The following is a 15,044-nucleotide window of genomic DNA, read 5'->3' on the forward strand; positions in this document are numbered from 1 at the left end:
AAAAATAGAGCCTTTTAATAGTGCTTTCCTGCGTATTTGCGGGCCTCTGATCTGACGGGATCGGCGTGTGTGTGTGTGTGTGTGTGGGGGGGGGGGGCTGTGACAAACTGCCATACAGAGGCGGTTGAGAACGGAGCGGCATCCGCCAATCGTTCTGCTTCTCCCTCTACTCAGAAAGAGGGGGAGAGCTTTTGTCTGGGTGGGGGGGGGGGGGGGGTGTTTTTTTTAGGGAAAAATCCCCCCCCCCCCACCTTACCGGAGTCCTGTGACTGCTAGCCGGAGAGAGGCCTGTCAGCGTCTGCTGACACAACATGATCTGAGAAAGCATGACAAGTTACGTGCTCTATACAGCCCCCAGTGTTGACTTTTAGGCATGACAACATTTACTTTTTAAAGGAGACAAGTCACAAGAAACTTTAAAATTCTTTAGAAGTCTCCACTTACCTTCCCTGCCGCAGGGTTTTCTGTGGTAAAACTAAAAGACCCAATCTTCACCTCTCACGGTATTCTCCGTTTAAAAAAAAAAAAAAAAAAAAAAAAAAAAAAAAAACACTTTCAGGAACTGGGGCCCCCTTTTTAATCGGGGGATCTGAACTCCTAGACCCGTAAAACACCCCACCAGAAAAAACTTAAGGCTGAAAAAAAAAAACAAAAAGCACTGGATCCCGGTGTCCAGCTCTCTAGAAAGAGAAGCATTACGGGCTAAACCTTGTTTCTTCCGCCACGAGGCCCGGGTACCATTCAATTCGGCCTAAAAAGATACTTTGAATGGACGCGGCTACATAGCTAGCCCCAGCAAGGATTGCACCAGTGGAGCTCAGCACAGCACATCTTTACTCTTGACCAACACCTTAGACACTGGTAAAAAAAAAAACTGAGGTACTCCCAGTAGTGGGAGGGGTTATATAGAGAGTGGACTTTCTGTCTTAGGGTATGCCAGTGTCCATCACCTAAAGGTTGCCTATAACCCACATAGTAATTACTATGGCTGTGTCCCGTGTTGTACGATTAAGAAATACATATATGCTTTTATATAGAGATGCAAATAAACGTATGTAACATTTATTTTGTTATTGCCTTCTGTGGTGCCTTAAAAACAGTGTTAATATCTAAATATTCTCTGCTTGTGGACACGTCCATTCTTGTTGCCGACAGCTCGGAATGGAGTCCTTATCACTAGGAGACTGAGCATATTTAAATCCTGCATCTCACCCAAATCCTTATGCTGAGGTTAGAGATGCGGCCGAAAATAGTGTTCTCTCCGATAAAGAAAACGATGCCGATAATGGCCCGGAAACGCACGCGACTTTACTGTGCTTATGATGCGTTTTTCATAGGTCACGCGACAAAAAAAAAAAAAAAAAAAACACAAACCGTAACAGGTGCGTTATTGATGTATTCTTGCTGTGTTTTCAATGCATTTCAACAGTTTTTGGTGCAGTTTTTTTTAACTGACAAAATACAGTAAGCAAGATTTTTAACACCACAATGGAAGCGCAACGGACCAGTGTGAAGACATACATAGAATTTGAGAGATTTTTTTGAGCTTTCTTGTGCTAAAAAGGTGCAGATAATGGCTGACAAACTCATTCATTTAACCTCCTCCCACGCTATAGCCGAATAACGGCTACAGCGCAGGCCTTAATTGCTGGGAGGCTGTCATATGACATCCTTCTGTGCATGAGCTGCCTGCGCGGTCTGTGATCACCAAGTCTATGAGACTCGGCTGATCACAGATCAGTTTAAGGGGCCGATCCCAACCCCTTATCACGTGATCAGCTGTCAGCCAATGACAGCTGATCACGTGATGTAAACAGAAGATCGGTAATGGTCTTTCTTTTTCCCCTCACGCTGTCAGCGTGAGCTAAAAAAAAAAGCCCATCAGCCGGCTTCTGTCATCGGTCCCTCACACAGAGAGCCGTGGCTGCCTCATCTGTGCCCACCAGTGCCACCTGCCATAGCCCATCAGTGCACATCAATGAAGGAGAAACATTACCCGTTCTCAAAATTTTATAACAAACTATGAAACATTTTTTTTTTTTTTTGGTCATTTTTTTGTCAAAGAATTAAACACCACCAAAAGAAAGCTCCATTTGTGTGAAAAAAAAAAAAAAAAAAATGATAATTTTATTTGGGAACAGCAATTGTCATTCAATTGCTGTTCCCACTTGCCCAGTAGAAAAGTTCTGTAGCATGACCCAGTTACGTAGCATGAGGCTGTATATTCTGCAATAGTTACATTTTTGGTAAACTCATTCAAAGAATCCAAGCTCTGCAAGCTTAGATAATATGCACTGCATTGTTGCATTCACACAATTTCACAGTAACCATGAGGTAAAACAAAGTTCAGGAATATTCCTTTTAGGGCTGGCTGAAACAACTAATCGATTAATCGACAACTAATCGATTATAAAAATAGTAATCGATTAATTTCATAATCGATCAGTAACATAATGGGGTAAAAAAAAAAAAAAACGCGCCCTTTATAGTACAAAAAGAGCAAATAATCGCTACTGTAAATATTACTTTCATAGTTCTCCAGTAAAAAAAAAATTGACCCCCATACAGTAGTGATTATCTGCTTTTTTTTTGTACTCTAAAGGGCTAATTTTTGTTTTTTTAACTCCATTATGTTACTAAACATCTTAGACCTGGTTCACATCTGTGTTTTTTGCAGAAGCGCACTGCAGTTCATTTATATGGTTTCCCATTGGACACGTTCACATCTATGCTTTTTTCAGCCACTGCGTATTTGGAAAGGGTCAAGGACTTTTTTTGCGTAAAAAAAAAAAAAAAAAAAGTGTTTTTTGGTTCAATATACTTCAATGGAGAAGATGCAGAAAAGCATTTGATGCGTTTTTGCAACAATTTGTGTTTTTTAATCTGCCCAACAACAATTTAGCCAAAAAAAATGCAAAAACGCAAATCGCCGCAAAATCAAGTGCGCAAAAATCTAAATGCACATCAAAAAGCACTGCAGAAACAGATCAAAAGCAAACTGCATAGGTGTGTACCGAGCCTTATGCTGGCCACACCGATCAATATTCAGACGAAAAATCTTTGTACATTCGCTGAATGAAAGAATGTTGTTTGAAATTTTCACTTGTTTTTAACATTCTGTTTTTAAAATGAATGTGATTTCTGAACGAAAACCACATACACTGTCTGAAAATTCCTTTGACCAAGAAGTTTTCTATTTCCAAATTTTCCTGTCACTGTGGTTGAAAATGAACGTCGATTTGACGCCACTAACGATTAGAAAATCGAACGAACGTTCTTAATAGTATGTACAGTATATCTCTTCTCTAACAGTTTATACAGCATATCTCCTCTAATAGTATATCTCTTCTGTCTGTTATTCTGGATTAGATATTTTGCTCCCTAACCATATAGTTGGTTATTTATATTTAGCACTGCATAGAGATATTTAAGAATAAATTGTCTTTTTTAAAAACTTTACATATTAACTAAATTATACAATCACATTTTTTTTTTTTTTAAAGGTTATTAACCGATTAATCGAAATAATAATCGGCCAACTAATCGATTATGAAAATAATCGTTAGTTGCAGCCCTAATTCCTTTATCCCATTGTTTTGCAAATCTACGTACACTACAAACTGTATGATTGAATTGATTCTGATATCATTGTTTTACTATCCTGACAGCTTATCATTCTAAATAGTATATTTAATATTTGCAAACAAAATGAAGGATTCCTAACTACCAGCAAGAATACGTGCTTACATTTAAAGAGCACCTGTCATTTCAGATGCATCGTGGCAGCGCTGTTAGCTCACCTGCTGCCGCCACGTACCTCACCTTGTTCGTCGTCACCTTGCGTCTCTGCCGCATCACCAGCCGTCCCATTAAAGTGAATGGGACTGACGGTGAGTCAACAGCAGGTCAAGGGAGGAGCCGCTGTGGGACAGAGATGACAGCTGCTCTTTAAAAATTATGATTTAAATCAAGCCTTTTTACTGGGTATTTAAAGCGACTTAATTTAAATCAAATCCACCGTGTTTTACACACAGAGCTGTCACAGATCCCCACACACTGTACACCAAGCACCACTGTCCGTGTCCCCATGAACATCTGCACCAGTGTTCCATTGTGACAACATCTGTCAGTGTACAAAAACCATCTGCCAGTGTACCAGTGTCCCACCAATAAACAAAACATTTAAAGCGCCCCCATCCCTCCGTGCAAAGGGTAACGCACACGTTAGTCCGGTACGCATACATGAACAGCGATCGCACCACATGTGATATATATATTGCCGCAAACTTCAGAGTGAGAAAAATAATTCTAGCACCAGACCTTCTGTGTAACTCTAAACTGGTAACCAATAAAGGCTTATAAAGTGTCACCTATGGAGATTTTTAAATATCGAAGTTTGACACCATTTCACAAGCATACGCAATTTTAAAGCGTGATATATTTGCTATTTACCCAGCGCAACACCATATTTTATAGAAAAATTGGGTATTATATTGTCTCTGTGTGCATTGAAATTCATTAAAATGTATTCATGCATTAGTGTGTACAACTGCATTCGAAAAACTGCTGCGCAATTACAGTGCGACATAAAAATTTGCAAAACCCACCATTATATTCTCTAGGGCCTTCGCTACAAAAATATATAATGTTTGGGGGATCCAAGTCATTTTCTAGCAATGAATATAGATTTTTACTTGTAAACCAAAAAAAAAAAAAATTGTTGGAATAAAGGTCTGGATAATGGCTGAATGTGCTCCTTGGATGTTGCGCTTCTCAATGTGGCCAGGCTGTGAAAGGCTCACACATGTGGTATCGCCATACTCAGGAGGAGTAGCAGAATGTGTTTTGGGGTGTTGCAAGTATGCCTATGCCATGTGTAAGAAACACCTTAATATGACATTTTTGTTAAAAAAAATACCTTTCCTAATTCTCCAAAGAATTGTGGGAAAAAATTACAACTCTAAAAAAAAAAAAAAAAAAAAAAACTTGTCATGTTGAGCTTGGGCTGTCTACTTTCCAAAAAGGGGTAATTTGGGGTGTATTTGTACTGTCTTGACAGGTTAGAGCCTCAAGAAATGAGATCAATTTTTAATGAGCGGTACCATAGCTTGTAGACTCTAACTTTCACACAGAACACATAATATACACTGATTTGGGTTATTTTTTGCTAAAGAAATGTAGCAGTATAAATTTGTCAAAATTTAAGAAAATTTACTTCGTTTCTGTTTTTAAAAATTTTGCAAATAAGAAAAACTTTTTTTTTTTCTCCAAAGTTTTCGCTTTTTTTCATTTGTAGCTAGCGCAAAAAATAAAAAACCCCAGTTGTGAGTAAATACCACCAAAAGAAAGCTCTATTTGTGTGAGAAAAAAAAAATGATACAAAAATTTAATTTGGGTACAGTATTGCATGACTAATTTTCATTCAAACTGTGAGCGCTGAAAATTGGTCTGGGTAGGAAGGGGGTGAAAGTGCCCTGTATTGAGGTGGTTAAAGAATGAGTGATATACAATGCATAATGTTGACAGCTGTAACTCCCAAATGCAACAGAAAATATGTTTCTACAATTGACAAAATACATTTTTATTTTATTTTTTTTTTTAAACTAAAAACTGCATTGGCATCTTATATGCCCATTTTTGGCTAAACAATTCAGAAAATGAAAGGGAAAATAAATAGGAGAGGAAGAGGAAAGCAGACATGCTGGAATTTAATAGACATCATAGAAATGCTGAAATGTCTTCAGGGAAAAATAAATAAAAATATCATACCAACAGATTCAGACATTTTAAAGCTCAACTCCAGGAAACCTAAAAATGTTCCCTTGTAGTGGGGGTTGCTTGTTTCTGTTTAGGGGGTTTAGAAAAGCAGATTTACTTAAATCCTTTACGATGATAGACCAGTTCCCACAACCTCCTCTCCCCCAAGCTCATTCAAAAGCCCCTTGCACATGGGCTGAATATCGGCCAGTTCAACAGAAACTGGCCAACACTCGGCCTGTGTGTACATCAGCCAGGCCGGCTTCTGTCCAACAGGCATGCTGGAAAACCAGAATCCGATCAGAGCTGCCAGCCAATGGCTGCGAGCGCTGACCGGAGTGTTCTGGCGGGGTTACTGTCAGAACACACTAGCTTAGCAGGGAGATTGCTGTTCTAACATCAGATACTTAGTACAGCACCTAAGCTTCTCAGTTTTTTTCCATTCAGCCCGCTGGGTTGAATGAAAAGCAAAAAAAAAACAATAGTATTCACCAGGCATAAGGACCATAGCCCTGCATTAGTGCTGAGAACACCAAGGGACAGTTCACTGCCAAACCATGGAGAAGTAGAGATTAGCGTAATTAAAATTGCTTTAGACTAAACGAGCAGTTAAGCCTTGCAGTCCAGGCACAGCTCCACTGCAAGGGAGACATTTTAGGTTTCCTGGGTCAGGGGCAGCTGTAAATCACAAAGCACAATTTACCTCAAAAGATCACACAACACTTAGGCCCCTTTCACACTGGAGCGGTTTTCAGGCGGTATTGCGCTAAAAATACCGCCTGAAAACCGCCCCTAAACAGCCTCCGCTGTTTGTTCAGTGTGAAAGCCCGAGGGCTTTCACACTGAAGCGGTGCGCAGGCAGGGCGGTGAAAAAAGTCCTGCAAACCGCTTTTTTGGAGCGGTGAAGGAGCGGTGTATTCACCGCTCCTTCACCGCTCCTGCCCATTGAAATCAATGGGACAGCGCGGCTATACCGCGGTAATAGCCGTGCTGCACGAGGGATTTTAACCCTTTTTCGGCCGCCAGCGGGGGTTAAAACCGCACCGCTAGCGGCCGAATACCGCTGCAAGAACGACGGTACAGCAGCGCTAAAAATAGCGCTGCTGTACCGCCGACACCCCCACTGCCCCAGTGTGAAACGGGCCTTAGGGCCTATTCACATCACTAGCACATGTTTTAGGGCTTTTTCACACCAGCCAACCGTGCTGAACGCACAGCCAAGAGCCAATTACCCTACCAGCGTGTCTTTGGAGTGTGGGAGGAAGCTGGAGTATCCTAAAAAAAAAAAACCCACACAAGAACATGCAAACTTTATGCAGATAGTGTCCTGGCTGGAATTTGCACCAAGGACCCCAGTGCTACAAGTCATTTTTTTACCCCTACTCATCTTTTCTGACTGTTTTTCACTAGTTTTGCATTTGGCTAGGGTCAGTGTCACTACTGGTAGTATGAGGCGATACCTGGACCCTATAGAGGTTGCACAGACAGTCCAACTCCTCCAGGATGGCACATCAATATGTGCCATTGCCAAAAGGTTTGCCGTGTCTTTCAGCACAGTCTCAAGAGCATGGAGGAGATTCCAGGAGACAGGCAGTTACTCTAGGAGAGCTGGAAAGGGCTGTAGAAGGTCCTTAATCGCTTCCTGACCGACTTACGTACATTTACGACACCAGGTTGGCTCCCTTGCGCTAATCGCCGTACCTGTACTTCGGCTCCCTTAAGAGCGACAGCAGGCAAGCGCGTGTCCACTGGCCACCCGCGATTGAGCCAGAATGGGGACGTGTGTGTGTGTGTGTGTATATATAAACACACACACACACACATCCCCATTCTGACAGGAGCGGAGAGACAGATCGTCTGTTCCTAGTAATTAGAAACAGCGATCCATCTCCTCCTCTAGTCAGTTAATGCAAGCAATGTATTAAAGTTAAAAAACGTTTTTAGGTTTAGTAACACTTTAAGTGCAGACGATTCCAAAGAAGCACCCTCATAGGACCACAACAGCCCCTTCACAAGTGCAGGCACGGATGACGATATACTTGGCTACTCTTGAATACAGTAGCGCATTTAAAGGGCTTAGGAGCAGTGAAGAGTTCTTCAAGAATACTCCACCGTCTGGTTTTAAGTCCAGATAACATTTGCCCCTTTGTATAACTGACTGGCCAGAGAGTTGCAGTTACCGGCCACCTTTGTTTAAAGTGGGGGTCCACCTATCTATCGTTTTTTTTTTTTTTTGAGTTCATTCACAAACTTTTCTTCTCAGCATTACATACTTACATCTTGTGTGTAATATGTCCGCCTGTGTCAGATTTCGTCGGAAAGAATAACTTATATTATTCACTGCAGGCGGTTTCCATCTTCATTGTGGGCATTTGAAGCCCACAAGCATTTATTTCCTGGATGTGGTGAATGCTGTGCTCCCAGCATTCACCGCTCGTTCCCGCACATGCTCAACGGCATCCTGGGAAGCCTGAGACTAGCTCCCAGGAGTCTGGGAGAGGCTAGAAACACGCCTACTCCCACGGGAGGAGAACCAGGAAGTGCAAAGAAGAATAGAAAAATAAAAGGTAATTATGGCGATTTAAATTTTTTTAAACGGCATGTCAGCATCTAGGCAAGGAAGAGAATACATACAGATATTGTTCAAAATTTGGGTGGAACCCCGCTTTAAGGAATCTGTCATCCATCCCATCTTGTGCTTACATCTTGAAAAAGCTTGTGTTTAGGTGTATCCACTTAATGCTGCTTCGGTTTCAACTTGCTGCTGGCTAGCTCACTTTTTAAAAAATGTTCAACTAGTCCTCTTGCAGCACTAACAGCTCTCAATTCTTTAATGCAGCACTCCAGCACAAGGCCATCTAAAAATCGGCTGACCAACAGATAGCGATTCAAATATATATTTTCAAATATTATGTTGATTAGTTATTTCAGCCCTAAAAGTATGTTGTATAGTTTTGTGATCATTGTGCTGTGTCACTGGATTGTTTCCACACGTTTAAATATTTTTCTTTTTGCATTATCATTTTGAGGAAACATTGTGGAGTAGATAGAGTCTAAGAGCTCATGTACACCAAGACTAGGTTGACTGCCGGCCATGGTCAAAATGGTCCTATCCTGAACACAGTTCTTCCGTGTTCAGGAGAGGGAGGTTAAACCTCCTCTAACTGCAGCAGCTTTTAAAATGGCCGGATTCACATGTGTGTGAATTGGATCCAGGCTTCTCCGCATTCAATTTGCATGACATGCGAGTGTGACCAGCTCTCAATGGAGACGGTTCACACAGGTCCGGGGGCGGCTGCGGTCCGCATTCCAAAAGGGTCCTGTGTGTGTTTGGGATCTGGTTTAGGGGCGAATTCAGGCAAAAAATCATACCTAATTTGCACCTGAATGCACAAGACCTCATGCTGGGAACTGTGTCCGCACATATGTGAACCCAGCCTTAAAGCCTATGTGTGCATGGACACAGGCTTGTATGGAGTTGAGTTTACAAACCTTGCCAAAAAAAACAACAAAAGCTCTTAAACTCAAGTTTAGAAGCTGTAGTGTACATGAGCCCTGCTGTGATCAAGGCTTGTAAACCGGAACACGTGAGCCCCTGTATGTTTTTGCTCACTTTTTTTACGTACCAATAAAGAAGCAACAAGGACGTTTGGAGTTGTTGGCTGTATTCTTTGTATTTATGTACATGAGCCAGATTTTCATTGGTTTGGTTTGTCATGTCAGTTTAAAACACACCAGTGGCTACTCCAAATCTATTGTACAGTTGCATGTTTATTTTTGGGTCTTGGAGGAATGGTTTGAATCCCTTCAACACCGGCGCCTCCTGGCGCTTTAATGTGGGTTCTGATCATGTGACCCCCGTGACTGGCTGGCGCAAGATCAGAAAGCTCCCAATCGCAAGCTCTCGGCACGGCTTTGTTTACATTCTGGTACACATACATGCGGCCGCTCGGCGTGAAGAGGTTAAATTACAGCGTCCATTCACATCACAGCCCTCCCACCACCCTTTTACATCACAGCACATCCCTTTAAATCAGTCTTCCTTTTTATATATCACCCCCCCCCCCCCCTTTACATCGCAGTGCCCCTTATTGCAGCCCCCTTAACAGCACAGCAATCCTCTATCTACATTAGTGCCCTTAGGGCCCCCCTAAGTTCTACCTCACATAGCATGATATAGAACAGAAGGCGAGACAGGTTTGGATGAAGGGCGGGAGCTTCCCTACTTTTCCTGTGCGACTGGTTGCTAGAACCACCCCAGCAACCAATCACCCACAGTTATAGTGGGGCAGCTCCCACCCTTCATCCAGACCTGTCGAACCCCCCCCCCCCTCTGCCATACTGTGAAAATTACAGCAGCAGGGAGAGAGTATACATAGGCAGCTTAATTTTGGTTTGACTGTGGTGGTCCAGATCTGGACCGCTGTCAATCATTTAGTAATGCCTGGTTTACAGACATCAACTTGCACATAAAAACAATTCATTGGGGGCATTTTTTTTTTCTATTTTTTATCTGCATGAGTATGGAATGAATCTGACTGCTTGTTGGGGAGCCCCTGGGGTCATACATCCAGTGCTTGGTACAATGTTTTTGGAAAAAGTCAGTAAGGTGAACTAACCCCTTTAAGCACAGGGGTGTTGTAAATTTGTACAGAATCCCTTTTTATTATATGCAGTCTATCCACTGTGATATCATATGTTGTTGGGGTTGTGTAGCTCAGTGGTAGATGCATTGCACACCACCATGCATTAACCAAAACGAATATAAAAACGCCACAATAGTTGCCCAGGCAGGAAATTTTCACTGACAAAACAGATAACAAAAAAGCCAAGCCAACTGGCTCTTTAAGCAGTTCTGCTGCTCTTGTCAGGATCCTTCAGACCCAGTTCCCGTTCAGCCTTTAGTTACAGCATTCAGCTGCATAAGCCCACTCCCTGGCCTCATAATATGGGATCTCCTGGCACCCCAGGCTCTCTCACTCTACCAAGATTCACAGACTCCCTCAGTCCCTTGGCTTCGCCTAGATGTCTCAGCTCTCCCAGTTCTCCAATTGCCAACTCTCTCAGTCCTGTGGGTAAGGAATCTCTCCAACATGGAGTGCAGTCTCTGAAATACATCACGTCTCCTAATGGGAGTACACGTATCCCCTGGAAGGAGCACAAAATTTAAATCTTTTCAAAGTCCCCAAGCTCCAGAGCCTGATGCGGGATCACCAAAACCGGAGACACTGACAAGCCAGTCATCTCCAATCAAAAACCCCTCAAACTGTAACTTTGAGACCCCTGTGGGCCATTTGCCTATACTGACACATTGACAGGGCCTAGCCTTGTCACACTACATAAGAAAAAAAAAGTGTAAAAAGGTGGCAGAAATCACTTCTCTATACAACAAAACAGTTTCCATATTTCTTGCATAGAGCCAAGTTTGTCGAGTTGGGTGGTGTCAGTAGTTTCCTATTTCACACAAACTAGAACATTTGGCCTCTTGCAGTGTATTGACAGCTCTTCTGCTTCCTGTCCTTGATTTAGGCATACTTCATGTTAAGGGCCCACTCTGGGCAAAAACTCCCGAACCCCAGTGCTGCATCCATTGACACTGCTCCCTCGTCATTGACTTTGACTGACAGCACTGGGAGCTGCATATGTGCACAGCACTGGATCAAATGAGAGCTCAGGCAAGTATAAGGGGGGTGAGGGGCCAAAAATCAATGGCCTAAACATTTTTACCTTATTTACGTGATTGTAAGGGTTTTTTTTTTTTTTAAATTAACAAACACATCATACTTCCCTTCACTGTGCAGCTTGTTTTGCACAGAGTGGCCCTGAACCTGCTCTTCTGGGGTCCCCCGGCGGCTCCTCCCCACATCAGATAACCCCCTAGGAGAAGCGCTCTTCCAGAGAATTACATTGCGGGCGTGCTCCCGAGTCCAGCATTTCGGCGTCCACAGAGGCCGAATGCAGGACTCGGCCCTGCCCCCCCCCCACGTCATTGGATTTGATTGACAGCAGCAGGAGCCAATGGCTGCGCTGCTATCAATCTATCCAATCCCCCCATCACATCAGATTTCCCCTTCAATTCAGAGTCCCATCACAAAAGGGTCCCACCTTCAAATCAGAGTCCCCCGTTTGCATTGGAATCCCCTTCTTCATGCTAAAGTTCTCAAATAATGTCAGAATCTCTTCTTCATGAAATGTAACTCTAGTCAGAAAATAAACTAGAAGTCCACCTTAACACTAAAATCGATACATCTACAGACATCCATGCTCTACCACTAACCTATCTAGCCCTATAAAGAAGAGATCAATATACATAAGTTTTATGAAGCCGGCCTGAGCTGTCATCTGTGGCTTTGCTGTGTAGGCGGGTGCAGAGGACAAATCCAACGGAAGCCCCATAGTAACTCTACGGGTGACGTCACTTCCCATTCATTTCACAGCTGTCCTCTGCAGAGCTTCCTCCGCTGGAGCCCAGATCAGCTCCAAAAAAAAAAATGTATGCCGATTTCTTCTTTACAGGGCTAGATAGGTTAGTGTTAGATCATGGATGTCTGTAGATGCAGGGATTTTAGGGTTAGGGTGGACATTCACAAAATCCTGCTAGATCACTTCAGGCTGGCTTCTTTTGCAGGTATAGCTATGTAAAACATTAAAAATAAAAGTTTATACTGTTTAAAATCCAGTAGTACACTGTCTCGCCCTGCTTTGCACATGTTCAGTTGCTCTCCCTTTTTAGGCACTGTGCTGAATTTGTAGAGGTTGATCTGCCGACAGCCTTAGACCCCTTTCAGGCGGTTTAGCTGAAAACTGCCTCCCGTTCTCGGTCCCGTTTACACTGGGGCAGAGCGGTGCGCTTAGAAAAAGTCCTGCAAGCAGCATCTTTGGGGCGGTTTGGAAGCGGGGTATACAGCGCTCCCAAAAGCCTCTGCCCATTGAAATGAAAGGGTAGCACTTCCAAAGGGCCTGAAAAGCGCTTCCAAAGCACCGCAATATGGGAGTTTTTAACCCCTTCTTTGTGGTTAAAAGCGCCTCACGCCCAAAAAAATGGTGCAAAAGCGCTGCTAAAACGAGTGGAGCTTTACGTGAGAAGGCAGCCTTAAAGTAGAATGAAACCCTCTTATCCTTTACAGCCAAGGAGTTTGCTTCTGTTTGATCTGCAACTGTCCTGGTGCTGCACATGTGATCAGTTATGACAAGCAAATGTGACAGTCACGGAATGGAACTTCTTTTGGAAACCGTTAAATCGATGGGTTTAGTTACGCTTTATGATTTACTGCTGCTCAGGGGCTCTGGGCTTCAGCAAAATGGCATCCTCCAACAAGAAGAGACAAAAAGCAATACTGGAGGGAATTTACAGCACTCACTAATTTTGGTGGCAGAATTATTGTTGTGGAATGTATGTTCCTTGATGAAGAACATTATTTTTGATGAAGTTATGGGTAAAGTTTTGCCTTAATAAAGTGTGTGTGGTGAAAACAATGAGTGTCTTGTGTCTGGAGCCTCCTCAGGTCCCCCAATGCAGCCCAGTGGACACACCTGAGGTATGGAGCCGCCCAGAGAACACACAACCACCTCCTACATTCAACTTGTACGAGGAAGTCCGCAGAGGGATGAGAGTTCTACAAAGTTCTCATGTGACCTGACCCCAATCAGGAGGTGACAGTCTGTGGGGGTCCGCCCTTCTGTCTCCTATTTTCGGCTGAGGCCGTACAAGGAGCGGACCGGCTGGGAGGAAGAAGAGGCGGAAGTCAGCCAACCCCACCCTGACCGGAGCCCACTTACCTGAGACACCTCAGCCGGGCCCCTCCCCCCCGCCACATACCGGGGACCCCCTACACAGGACTCCCCCCACACCCCTCCCTCTACAAGGAGCGGAGCTCATCCTTCACACACATCACACAACACCGACCTTCTCCTCATCAGACAGCTGCTCCTCCACATCCGCCATCTTCTTCACCCCCTTTTCCTGACTGACTGCGCGCGACACATGTGGGCGGAGTCTGATGTCCCCTCCGCCGGCCCGCCCACAGGAGAAGGGAGGGAGGGGGCGCGCTCGGGCTGGGGTGACGGGAGCGCGCTGTGCTGTGATCGAGGCGGGAGGAGAGGATGAGACGTCATGTCTCAGAACAGCGCCCTCACCGGCCACACTATGTCAGTTCAGTGTAATGTCACCTGGACTTGTATCCTCCTATATCCCACCTTGTACCTGGTGTATACATTCACTGTGCTAGTGATGGGCTACGTATGGCTAGAGAGACCAATGAGGAGAGGAATAGGAAGGTGTTCAATATCACACTCACCCAGGCCTCACTATTCTAGAGTCCCCCATCACATAAGGGTCCCTCCTTCATGTCAGACTCCTCCCTATCACATAAGGGTCCCTCCTTCATGTCAGACTCTTCCCCATCACATAAGAGTCCCTCCTTCATGTCAGACTCCTCCCCATCACATAAGGGTCCCTCCTTCATGTCAGAGTCCCCATCACATAAGGGTCCCTCCTTCATGTCAGAGTCCCCATCACATAAGGGTCCCTCCTTCATGTCAGAGTCCCCATCACATAAGGGTCCCTCCTTCATGTCAGAGTCCCCCCATCACATAAGGGTCCCTCCTTCATGTCAGAGTCCCCATCACATAAGGGTCCCTCCTTCATGTGAGACTCCTCCCCATCACATAAGGGTCCCTCCTTCATGTCAGACTCCTCCCCATCACATAAGGGTCCCTCCTTCATGTCAGAGTCCCCATCACATAAGGGTCCCTCCTTCATGTGAGACTCCTCCCCATCACATAAGGGTCCCTCCTTCGTGTCAGAGTCCCCATCACATAAGGGTCCCTCCTTCATGTGAGACTCCTCCCCATCACATAAGGGTCCCTCCTTCGTGTCAGAGTCCCCATCACATAAGGGTCCCTCTTTCGTGTCAGAGTCCCCCATCACATAAGGATCCCTCCTTCATGTCAGAGTCCCCCATCACATAAGGGTCCCTCCTTCATGTCAGAGTCCCCATCACATCAGATTTTCCCTTCAATTCAGAGTCCCCCATCACATAAGAGTCCCTCCTTCATGTCAGAGTCCCCATCACATAAGGGTCCCTCTTTCATGTCAGAGTCCCCATCACATAAGGGTCCCTCCTTCGTGTCAGAGTCCCCATCACATAAGGGTCCCTCCTTCATGTCAGAGTCCCCCATCACATAAGAGTCATGTCAGAGACCCCATCACATAAGGGTCCCGCCTTCATGTCAGAGTCCCCCATTACATAAGGGTCCCATCTTCAAATCAGAGTCCATCCATTGCA

The 15,044-nt window shown here is 44.3% G+C and overlaps 1 protein-coding gene across 1 annotated transcript in view; it reads right to left on the reverse strand.

Moving 5' to 3' along the window:
- LOC141131964 (F-actin-capping protein subunit alpha-2-like) overlaps nucleotides 1-13,795 on the reverse strand; it is a 41,252-nt gene extending 27,457 nt beyond the window's left edge. The window contains exon 1 of the mRNA XM_073619837.1: nucleotides 13,664-13,795. Coding sequence (XP_073475938.1) covers nucleotides 13,664-13,702 — 39 coding nt within the window. The 5' untranslated portion in view covers nucleotides 13,703-13,795. The remainder of the gene's footprint in view (nucleotides 1-13,663) is intronic.
- Nucleotides 13,796-15,044: the final 1,249 nt, after the last annotated feature.

This window comes from Aquarana catesbeiana, linkage group LG03 (genome assembly GCF_042186555.1).
Source record: "Aquarana catesbeiana isolate 2022-GZ linkage group LG03, ASM4218655v1, whole genome shotgun sequence".
Lineage (NCBI taxonomy): Eukaryota > Metazoa > Chordata > Amphibia > Anura > Ranidae > Aquarana > Aquarana catesbeiana.